Source organism: Lagenorhynchus albirostris, chromosome 15 (genome assembly GCF_949774975.1).
Source record: "Lagenorhynchus albirostris chromosome 15, mLagAlb1.1, whole genome shotgun sequence".
In the NCBI taxonomy this organism is placed as follows: Eukaryota; Metazoa; Chordata; class Mammalia; order Artiodactyla; family Delphinidae; genus Lagenorhynchus; species Lagenorhynchus albirostris.
Genome location: NC_083109.1, coordinates 2,157,766 through 2,169,830, shown reverse-complemented (window position 1 = coordinate 2,169,830; position 12,065 = coordinate 2,157,766). Strand labels below are relative to the sequence as shown.

At 52.7% G+C, this 12,065-nt stretch overlaps 1 protein-coding gene across 2 annotated transcripts in view; it reads left to right on the top strand.

The window, feature by feature from the left end:
• Nucleotides 1–12,065, top strand: part of CDH4 (cadherin 4) — a 557,176-nt gene that overhangs the window by 424,514 nt on the left and 120,597 nt on the right. For both annotated transcript variants that reach the window (XM_060122262.1, XM_060122263.1), the window contains one exon: nt 1,638–1,811. In XM_060122262.1, the coding sequence (XP_059978245.1) occupies nt 1,638–1,811 (174 nt within the window). The remainder of the gene's footprint in view (nt 1–1,637; nt 1,812–12,065) is intronic.

Here is a 12,065-nt window from a genome sequence, read left to right as displayed (position 1 = left end):
CAGTGTATGGAATTTCTTCATATCTTCAAAGAGTAACTTCTTTTTTTTCTTAATACATCTTTATGGAGTATAATTGCTTCACAATGCTGTGTTAGTTTCCGCTGTACAACAAAATAAATCAGCCATATGCATACATATATCCCCACATCCCCTCCCTCCTGAGCCTCCCTCCCACCTTCCGTATCCCACCTCTCTAGGCCGTCACAAAGCACCGAGCTGCTCTTGTGCTATGCGGCTGCTTCCCAGTAGCTATTTTACAGTTGGTAGCGGATATGTGTTGATGCTACTCTCGCTTCGCCCCAGCTTCCCCTTCCCCTGCCCCGTGTCCTCAAGTCCATTCTCTATGTCTTCATCTTTATTCCTGCCCTGCCACTAGGTTCATCAGTACCATTTGTTGTTTTTTTCTTAGATTCCATATAGATGCGTTAGCGTACGGTATTTGTTTTTCTCTTTCTGACTTACAAAGAGTAACTTCTAATGACACGTAGTATCCCAAGATATGAACGTAGTGTAATGCATTTAAATATTATTTACCACCATCAGACTTCCAGAATTTTTTCCTGGTATTTTTACTATTTCACATATACATAATGTTATTATAAAGACAGCTACAATGAACATCTTTATTTGGCGGGTTTGTCCACATGCAGTTCCGCTGGGACAGACTTCCAGCTGTGGAGTTATGAGGTCAAAAGCGAGGACCATTTTTGAGGCTTCTGATAGCTGTTGGCAGAATGCTGCTCCCAGCAGCGAGGAGCCCCATTGACTTCAGAGCAGCCGACATTCAGTCCCGCCGGTTCCCGCCAGGCATGGGCTCTTATCAGTCTAATTTCCATAGCAACCCTCTGAATTCAGTGCTGTTATTACCAAGCCCGTTTTATAAAAGAAGTAGCTGGAGCTGAGAGAGATTAAGGGCACTCGCCCCGTGTCACATGAATCTTTGGATGCAGGTAAACATAAGACACCAGGTCTGTTTAACGCCAAATCCCACAACCTCAACCATCACCCTCTGCTGACTCATTCACGACACGCTCCTCAGGGGGGAGGATTCATTTTGTTTACTCTTGTCAGTTTGATGGGTGAGGAGGATATATTGCTTTAATTTGCATTGTTTGATGACTGGACATTTTTCATGAGTTTATTGATCCTTTGTATTTACTTTGCTGTTAATTATCTATTTGTGTCTTTTTCCTGTTATAATGAAGTTCCAATTTTTTCTTATTGATTTGTAGGAACTCTTTATATAGTCAGGCTCTTAGCTGTTTGTCAGATTTGTTGTAACTTCATCAATTGCTTTTAGGGTATGTTTTCATAAACAAGGGTTTTAAGTTAAAATGTATGAATATTATCCTTTGTAATTTTTTTCCATCGTTTTGGGCCCTGATGTACTGGTTAAAGAGTCAGCTATATTTTCTTCTTTGTTTATGGTTTCTTAACCCCCATTTAATCTGTCGTCCATTTCTTTGTAGAGATGAGGGTCTTGCTAGATTTTTTTCCCTAACACGTCCCCACTTTTCCCAACACCATCCAATCTTTCCCTGGATCTAGGATAGTACAAATTCTAACAGATGCCTTTTCCTCTGCAACACCTAACCAGGCTTCTTTTCCTCTTCTCTCCCTTCCAAATAACGCTGCAGAAAGGAAAGAAGAGTGCACCCCTGGACCCTGTCCAGCCGCCAGATGACACACTGTTGCCGTGGCCACAGCATCAGAGCTCCAATGGGCTGAGGCGGCAGAAACGGGACTGGGTCATCCCGCCCATCAACGTGCCGGAAAACTCCCGCGGGCCCTTCCCGCAGCAGCTGGTGAGGGTAAGTGGAGGCGCTCCCGCCGGTGGGGAAGCTCTCGGCTTTAGCCCCTGCCTGTCCCGGGATCTCGCGAATCAAGTCTGATGGGCTTGTTCCTGGAGCCTGGGACCGGCTCTGCACTGGGTGTCTAAGGTCAAGATTTTGCCTTTTCCGTAATGAGATAAGTAATACACAGAACAGAAAAGTCAGAAGGGCAGCTGCATCCTCCAGGGTGGACGGGCCTGCTTGCATTGGGTCCTCTCTCTCCGGTTACTGTCCAGTGACTGTTCTGGTGCGTGGAAGGAGATGGGATGGAGACTTGGGTCATGGCGTTTGACCTCTGACACCTTCCTTTGGTCTGCATGTTCACACTTCTTCCCGATTATGGCTAAGACATTGAATGGAGAATGATGGCTTGTCCACGCTGACCATGATCTTGGTGAAAAGTCAGAGGTGCTGAGACTGAGCCTGAGGTGCCGGGGGGGCACCTTCCCCTTCCCTTCCCTTAGGGTCACCTGCTCCCAGCAGCCACCACGAGGTTGCTTTTCCTGAAGGACTGAAGGACTCATTTTACAAATCTGTTTTTCAATGATCAAGGCCACCAACTAGCGTCATCTCCTTCCCTTTGAAGGAAGATTGCAGCCCAATCTGAACAACAGTTTGATAAAGTGGTGGTGAGGACCCCGTTAGATAATCCCATCCGTGGCCAGCGTCTCTCCCCACCTGTGGAGCTGGGGCCCCTCGAGTGTTATTAGGGCGTCAGCTTCATTCCTTGGCCTGATTAGTCTGTTTTGTTTCCTGTTCTTTTTGATGCAGAAAGCTGGGGGGTGGGTATTAAAATGCAGAGCTGAAGCAGCAGACCTCACAGGGCCATCCAGGTCAGTCACCCCACCATACACACCACAGCCACGGAGCCGTGTCGTGACTATCGCCCTGCCTTCACCACATGTGACGCTGTGAATTAGTTTGGTCTTTGTTCCTGTTTCTGGCCAGAACTCGTAAAACCCGTGCAATTTCCTAAATGATAAGAGTGAAAAAGATGTCTGCAGACATCCACAGCAAACCCCTTCTAGCACACCTGAGCTTATGTGCATGAGGGGACTTTGGGGAAGTCCCAGGGGAACCTAAGGCCGGGGCGGGTACCAACCCTGTGACTGCAGGGCTGGGACCTTCACGTTCCCCTTCCCCCCCAGCCGCTCACCCCAGGAGGGAAGAGGGGCTGGATGTTGAATCAGTCACCAGTGACCCATGATTTAATCAGTCGTGCCTACGTAACGAAGTCTCCATAAAACCCCAAAAGGACAGGGTTCAGAGAGCTTCCGGAGGGTGAACACATGGAGATTCAGTGAGGATGGCTCTCAGGGAGGGCGTGAAGTCTCCGGGAACCTTCCCACACCTCGTCCTACGCCTCTTCCCTCTGACTGTTCCCGAGTCATACCCTTTACAATAAACCAGTAATCTAGCGAGTGCACTGGTTTTCCGAGTTCTGTGAGCTGCTCTAGCAAATTAATCGAACCCAAGGAGGGGGGTGTTGGAACCTCAGAGTTACAGCCAATCGGTCAGAAGCTCAGGTGACAACCTGGACTTGGCAATTGACGTCTGAAGTGGGAGCATCTCGGGGGACCGAGCCCTTAACCTGTGGGATGGACGCCCTCTCCGGGTAGATGGTGTCAGAGTTGAGTTAAATGGTAGCACCCCCAGCTGGTGTCACAGAGAATTGCTGGATGTGGTGACACCTCTGGTGTCAGAAGGGCTGTGTGTGGCAGTCGTGGAAAAAAGGAGGAGCAGGAGGGTGTGTCCAGCTCAGCATATCACCGAACACAAGTGTGTGTGCCTGTCGCATGGGGGAGGCCAAACAGACCGATATGTTGGAGTTTGGAGCAGAGAAGTGTTTACTGCAGGGCCAAGCAAGGAGAATGGGTGGTTCGTGCTCAAAAACTTCAAACTCCCTGACGGTTTTGGGGGAGAAGTTTTTATAGGCAAAACTTGGGGTGAGGGCTGCAGGGTGTGTGACTTTCTTCCGACTGGTTGCTGGTGAGGTAGCAGGACGGGGCTCTAGGAATCTCGTGCTCAGCCTGGAGCTGCCGTCCTCCACCTGCGTGGGGTCCTCAGTTCCTGCAGAAGAACTGAAGATGCAGTTACGTACACTCCTTGAGCAGGAACCAGGATCCTGCTTTGATCTCTGCACTGTAGTGTGATTGTTCTCCCTTTGTTTTTCCGCATTCCCTTACTTCCCTGGTTAGCAAGTGTTTGAATCTGCTCTTTGGTATTCAGGAAGGTCTAGGAGACTGAAGCCTTTTTCCTGCAAGTAAGAAACAGGGGACACGGAAAGGCTTTTGTGACCAGGAGGGCCCCATAGGGCCCTGCTGAGTTTCAGTCACACAGAGCCACCCTCCTGCCTCAATCCCCTGGGATGGGAGTTCACTTCCAGAGCCATCACGCGCCCTTGAGCAGCCTGCCTGGGAGGGCGAGATCACGGCGAAACGGAGGTGAGGACTGCAGGGAGGCGCTCAAGCATCGACCCCCCCAGCCTGGGCGCAGTTTCCCAGACTGAGCGTCCTCTAGGCACGTGGGCCAGGCCCAGGGCACAGCCCACGCCAATGGGGGTGCTGGTGACGGCTCTGGGGCCCCCGCCAGCCCCGAGGCCTTTGCCGCGTTGGACTGCCACTTGCCATTTACTTGAGATTTTCTCTAGTAGCTCATTTTCAGTATAAATACATTTATTCCAAAAGGAGGCTTTATTAGCTCACAATTGGAAAGCTGGAGGTATCTGTTATGACGGAAGTCGACTATAAAACAAGCATAAAGCAGAGGAAACATAGCTCTGGGGCGGGAGGGGGGTGGGGGGGGGACATGCAAGTGTTGACGTGTCTTAGATACACTGGAGCCAGAAGCTTCCTCTGAAGTGTCACCAGGACTGAAAGCAAATTGGACAGGGAGGCAGGTTTTCATTGTGTGAGCCAGTTTTGTTGAAGGCCTTGGGCTGTGCTCTCCAAAGGTCATCTCTAGTAGAAGTCTGTCCATCTAACTCAGGGATTGGCAAACTTTTTCTTTTCTTTTTTTTTTTAACATCTTTATTGGAGTGTAATTGCTTTACAATGGTGTGTTGGTTTCTGCTGTATAACAAAGTGAGTCAGCCATACGTAGACATATGTCCCCATAGCCCCTCCCTCTTGCGTCTCCCTCCCTCCCACCCTCCCTATCCCACCCCACCAGGCGGTCACAAAGCACCGAGCTGATCTCCCTGTGCTATGCGGCTGCTTCCCACTAGCTATCTATTTTACGTTTGGTAGTGGATATATGTCCATGCCACTCTCCCACTTTGTCCCAGCTTCCCCTTCCCCCTCCGCACGTCCTCAAGCCCATTCTCTGCGTCTGCGTCTGTTTTCCTCAGAGCCCTTGGCAAGCGTCTTCTGTGAAGGACCAGGTAGTGAATGTTCTAGGCTTTGTGAGCCCTGCCGACTGGCCTCTGTTGAAACTATTCTGCTCTGCCTTTGTAGCGTGAAGGCGGCCCTCGGCAATATGTAGACCAACGGGCGTGGCTGGGTTCCAATAAAACTTTATTTACAAAAGCAGGCAGTGGGCCCGATTTGACCCGCAAGCCAGATCCTCCTCATTTCCCAAACTCCGGAACGTCTGGCCGAGTCATCCTCACCAGTACTCAACGCTTGGCGGGAACCTTCTAGTGATGGGTGAGTCTGTAATGAGCCCCGAGGGGGCGTTTGCTCACTCACACCCTCACACACGTGCGTTTGGCAGGCATCTTGCCGCCACTGGGATATTCTGTCGTCCTGGCTCTCAGAGCTTTCTCAGAGTTGATGATATGGGTACTGACACGAGGAATTTCCCTCCTCTGTGCCCAGTCGTACCCAGGCCTGTGAAAGGTCCCAAAAGGGAAGAAGGCCACTGTGGGCAGAGCCCTTGTCCTGCAGGGGTTCCCAAGCTGCTGGGTCGTCTGTCCTCTGCTGGACAGTGGAGGAAAGACACCCGTGTGCTTCCAGCCTGACCACTGCCGGCGGCCCCGAGGCAGAGAGGTCGGGTCTGGCAGCAGGAGAGGGGAGAGCCGGCTTCCCCGAGCAGCAGACACTCGCGCCCACGGGCCTGTGGCCATGTTGAGGGGCACAGTCTTCTCACGAGGCCACAGTGACGTCTGTGTGCCCTGATGGGGGACGTGCACCGCTCTGAAGCAGGGAAATGAGCCCCCTCCCCAGTGAACGTAAACCTTGCAAAATCCGGCAGGAAAGCAGCGACGGCGGGAGCTCTCGGGCCCCTGCACACGCAGGCTCCTGGGGACTCTCCTTGCCGGTGATGTTTCTACGCTGGACCCGTGGGGACAGGAGGTCCGGGCGTGGCGTCTGGCGTGCCATGAGCAGAGCTGCGCGCTCCACGGACTCACTGAGGGGCAGCCTCTCCTGTCTTCTAGTCTGCAGTGTTGCTGTGGTTTGGAGAGACCTCGTCCTCTGCTGCTCGGACCCCCCGACGTGTCCGCAGCCCCTGGAGGGAGGCTACCTCCAGGTGGATGTCTGTTCCAACGCGGACTGCAGGGAGGGCTGAGGCTCTGACAGGCATTCCCACAATTTCAGAAACCGAACAGAACAGAGGTTTATTTCTTGCTCCTGGGAAGGTCATTTGGGGGCTGTCATGCGGGGCGCCAGAGGGAGGAGCGCAGGGTCGGCTGGGCCTGGACGTGGGAAACACCATTCCCGCCTGAATTCCATTGGCCAAGTTGCAGAGGACCCCGGGGAACGCGGCCCAGCTCTGTGCCCAGGAGGAGGGGTACGTGTGGGAAATGGCTGCGTGCTGCCCCAGTGGGTTTCCCCAGAGGAGAAAGTGTGCGTCCTTTCGGCTCGAAGGGCCCCGCTGCGCCAAGGAAGGGGGTGGTCTAGGTGAGCGATCAGACCTGACTCACCTGCCCTTCTCCAAGCCTGGTCTGTCTTTACCACACTGTCCCGCGGTACTTCCTCCGTAGCACTTAGTAGTCTGACGTCACACCTGCTATTTATCCACCCAAGGACAGGCCTCCTGAAGGCAGGGGCCCTGCCTGCATCTCTGTACTGTAAACGGCAGGCACTGCGCATGTTCACTGAATGAACAAATGAGTGAGGGAGGGAGTGATGGCAGCAATCCCGATGGCGAGCCGTCCCGGGCGCCCATGGGCTCACACAGCATGCTGGCCGTGGCATGTGGCATTTGTGGGGGGGTCCTGGCACTGCTTCCCCTGGAGTCGGCCTCCAAGCTGAGCTGATCCTTATGCGGAGATGGTATCCCCAGCAAATGGAAAATGGAATCTCTGTTACAGTCTCTGTAAAAGATTTGTTTTCCCGATGGATTCCAAGTCATTACGGGAGAACTCAGCCCAGAAATTCACGCACACACGCGTGCGCACACAGCCCCCCCACTTCCACGTGGGCGCACATTCGTGTGCTCAGCGTCTGCCCCCGCACCCTCCCTCGCTCCTTCTCCCCGCTTTCTCCCTTAAACTCTTACGGAGCACAGGCAAGGGTTTGGGGTGCTTTTCTACCCCACTGTGTCTGCAGGAGGTCGATGAGTTTCCTGTCAGTGGTTTGTTTTTTTGGGGGGGGGGTGCTGCGCCGAAAGACGCCCAAATCACAGCAGCGTGACTGCAGCTTGATGGGAGTGGGAAGCTGAGTGTGGAGCTCTGGAGGCGCAGCTGGGATCAGCTGCAATTCTGCACTCACTACGGCGTTTCCTTCTGATAAGATGATAAATGAAAAAGCGGGAGGGAGAGCAGCCGGCAGAATGTTCTTCCCAAAGAGACCTGTGTTACTTACAGGCGTTTTCCTTGGAAAGAGTATCTTGTCTCTTCGTGAGCCTTCGCTGGGCCATGCAGGGAGAACAGACCCTCGCTGAGCAGTCGCTGGCCCCACCGAGGGGGCCCTGGGCAGGGCGAGGCAGCTATTGCTGGCAGGGCTGCCGGGAGCCGTGACGCCCCGGGCGAGGCCAGTACGCACTCCCGGTGCCACGCCCACCAGACTCCCGGTGCCACGCCCACCAGAATTAGAGCGCACTCTCAGTGAAGTGGTGAGTGAGGAGGTGCAGCTAGAAGATTGAGAGCGCAGAGAAGAGACTTCAGCTGCTGCCTACGGCAAGGTAAACAGAGTTAAATTTCAGTCCAACCAAGTTAACAGCCTCCAGAGAAAGATAACAGAACCAGATTCTCTGTATAATATCATCTACAATGATTACAGTGATCAGTATCCAAACAAAAATTACAAGACATGCAAAAAAAAACAAAAACGAAAAAGGAAAACGTGACCCATAATTAGGCAAAAACCGCTCATAGAGTCTAACCCTGAGGTCACCCAGATACTGGAATTAGCAGCAAGGCTTTTAAAATATCTCTTATAAATAGGCTCAAGGACTTAAAGGAAAATATGGTCAGAATGAATGAATACATCAAGAATCAGAGCAGGAAAATGGAAACTCTAAAAATATAACCAAATGGACATGGTAAACCTGAAGAGTATAATGTCTCTAATGAAAAACGCACTGGATGGGCTTACAAATAGATTGTAGAAGGCAGAAGAAAGGTCAGTGTGTCAATCGATAAAAATTATTTAGCCTGAAGAATGGCAGGGGAGAGGATTGAAACACACAGAGTTTCAATGGGACAAAATTAAGTGGCCTAACGTGTGTAACTGGAGTCCCAAAAGGAGAGGAGAGATAATAAGATAGGGAAAAGGGTTGAAATTTCCCCAAATTTGATGGAGAAACAAACTTATATATCCAAGAAATTCAGTGAATCTCAAGTAGGATAAATACAAACAAAGCCATACCTTGATTATAGTCAAACTGCTGAAATTCTAAAACTAGAGAGAAAACCTTGAAAGCAGAGGGAAAATGCAGCACAAAGGACCACAGTGGGAACAAGGGCTGGCCTCTCTTTAGAAGTGATAGAGGTCTCTGGGCAATGACATTTTCAAATTGCTGAATGAAAAGAAACCATCAACCAAGAATTCTGTATCCAGAAAAAAAAAAATCCCTCAGAATTGAAGGTGAAATAAAGGCATTTCTGATCAACAAACTTAAGGAACTCATTAGCAGCAGGCCCACATTATGGTAAAGAATATCCTTTTGGCTGAAAAGAAATGACACCGGTTGGAAATTCAGATCTACAGGAAGGGATGGAGAACACCGGAAAAGATAAATGTGTGGGTTAACATAAAAGACTGTATTTTTTTTTCTCTTGACTCATTTAAAATACAGCTGACCATTTAAAGCAAAAGTATAGCACCGTCTTGTGGGGTTTATAAGCCTTTCTTTTGCGGGGGGATTGTCTGATGCACACTGCAGTGTAACTGGGACTTGCCCCTCTGGCTGTACACCTCCCCCAGGTGCCTGAGGGCCCTCCCCCAGGTGGGCGTTGCCCTCCTAAATTTCAGCGTACCTCCCTTTCAAGGCGTCGCCTGGGAGCAGGTTTCAGGCAGACGCAGCTGCTTTCTAAGAGGCAGAGGCTTCAGATGCTCCACTTCCTAACCTCTCTCATGGATCTTTAAGGCCCGTTCTGCAAAGCCAGAAACGCGTGTGGGTGAATGAAGAAGTGGATTTTCTCAGACTGAAGCCTCTGGGAAGAAACCGAGGTGGGGCTTGCTCCGGGAGTTTGCTCGTGTCTGGGTTTTCTCCCCCTTAGATAGATCTTAACAGGTTGCGGAAATGTCACCTCTGCCTTCACCACACCGTCCACTGTTGTGAGGGTCACTGGAACAGAAGGAACCAGGAACAGTTGAGGAAGAGATTCCAGGGGCTCCAGCTCATCCCCACCAGGAGACGTACCTCCTTGAGGAGGTGCTCAAGTATTTGGAGAAGCATTTTCGTAGAAACAGCAGGACTCCTTCCCCAGTGAGGGGACGTCACCTGCCGTGCAGGGTCCACCCCCGGCCCAGCCCCCCGTGGGGCGGGTCTGGCACCATCAGCCCCCACACGGTGTCGGTTCTGAAAGTGCGGCCCCAGCACGAATGTGCCGTCGGGGGTCTTCCGTGGCAGCCTCCAGGCCTCCCTGTAATTATACACGCAGTTGAGACCTGCGGGGAGTGTGCTGTGTCCTCGCAAAAGCCAGAGGGACACGAAGAAAGCATCACTGAACGACTCAGCCGCCTTGGGTTCCGTGATTTAATCATTCACGCGGAAGAAACGTACAGACCCTTTGTGTTTACCGGTCCCTCATCTGAGCAGAAAATGTTCCCTTTCTTGAATCGCTTTAATGGCTATATTTATGCAGCTGAAAGTTCCTTAAGAAATGAAAGTAAAATCAAATTGCTGCAAATGCTCAGATAATTTATCAGAGAATATTCAATTAGAATATATTAATATTTTAGATTTCCATCATTAATTTAATATTCAGAAATTTGATTTAGTCATTGAGTCGCTGTAGCACCCTGGGTGGATGGGAGTTTAGGATGAGGGCTCCAGGCACCTGCGGAGCGTGGCCAGCTCCCAGGCGGCTCCCCCAAACCGTCTCCTGCCAGCCAGCGTTCTGCCTCGGCCCCAGGGCCTCGTGTCTGCGGACCAGACGTCGTCCCCAAGTGTGGGCACGTCCACGTGTGTGCTTGGGACTCACTGGCAAGACCAGGGAGGAGGTTGGACTGATCAGGGCTGGGAATATTCCATAACTCGGGGAGCAGTGCCCCGTAATGGAGGGAGGAGGTGTCTGTGAGAGTGAAACCTGTTTCTCCCCCACCCCCAGCCGGCAGGACTAGTTCATCGCTCTTTTACTCCCAGCCCACCCCCAGGACAATGTGGATGTTACCGGGGAAACTGACGTCTGTCCCCTCAGGTTCCCACACTGATGACTGTGGTCCTGGGGCTGCTGCAGGGCGGGGCCTGTGGATAAACTTCAGAGGAGATACAGACTTTGGAGTATGTCAGGGCAGGGTTGCCAGTGGCCCCTTCCTGGAAGGGGCACCCTTCGCTCCTTGGTGTGGCTGTCTTTCTCGTATGAAATGATGACAGAAGGTCGTGGTGAAGGTCGTCTGTTCATCCTCACATGTTCGTTAAGCCTGCACGTGCATACTGAGCACCCCCTCTGCTGTTCTAGGCTCAGAGGACTCACAAAGGCACATAAGAGGCAGAGAGAGCCCAGCCCTCCCAGAGTTTATGTTCAGGGAGAAAGATAAGCTACCGATGCTTACATATTAGGGACCAGGGGGTGTGGGGTGCAGGTGGAGTTCCCATCACACGGTGGCCCAGAAGCCTCCTCTGGTGCGAGAGCAAATGCAGTGGCAGAAGAACCATGGTGATACCGAGGGGAAGAGCTGTCTAGGCAGAGGGAACAGCAAATGCAAATGCTCAGAATCTTGGAGAAAGAGCCAGGAGGTCAGAGTGGCTGAATGGAGATGGGCAGAGAGAGGGTGAGGGTGATGAGGTGAGGGAACGTCAGGGCCAGGGCATGAGGTGCTTGCCCTTCAGGGGCATGAGCTCCAGTTGGCTGCAGTCCCCACCACCCCCTGATGCCTCCCTCGCCCTGCATCACTGTACTGGTTGGGCCCCATGGGCACTGGGCAGTGTCCCCACTTTGGGCTGCACTGAGCAGCTCTAAGAGAAGCAAGTGCACAAACTTCCCCCCAGCACGTTCCTGGGAAAGACAGGACGTGCTCCTGGGCACAGAGCATCAGACAAGGGTGCGAGCAGAACGTGGGGGCCAGGGGCCTCGGACCTGTCCGGTGGGATTGTCAGGGTGAGGGCCCAGTTAGAGGCTTGGATTCTATTTCGGCTTCGCGGGAAGCCCGTGGGCCGTTCACAGCGCCAGGGCCTGTTGCAGGAGAAACAGCCCCAAATCTCAGTGCACAGCGGGCTGCTGGCCCTCCCGCCCGCCTTCCCCCCCAACCCCCGGCACGGCTCCGCAGTCCAGGCTGCTCCCACCTCCGGCATCTCCAGGGCAGGGCACAGCTTACCGGGGAGATGAGCTCCGGCCTTTAATGCAGCCACCTGGAAGTGACGTCACTGCCGTGCCACGTCATTGGTCCACGCAGCCCACGTGGCGTGACCTGGCTTCCAGGGGTGAGAGCAAGCGTCGTCGCATGAGGAATATTGTGAAGAGAACTGGGGCCAGGCCGCAGGGGTGAGGTGCCATGTGCTTCAGGTTTTGCGGGAGGGGCGAGGGGCCCTGTGGGGCTCTGCTTCTGGGCGGAGAGGACACGAGCAGGCCCGGCTCTAGCTGCCCTGCAAGGCCTCGTCGTGGGTAGGGTCTGCTAGTTTCCACACGGCCACTCGGGCCAACCTGGGGAAAGATGAGAGGCCGCGTCTGCTCCTGCGTTTGCA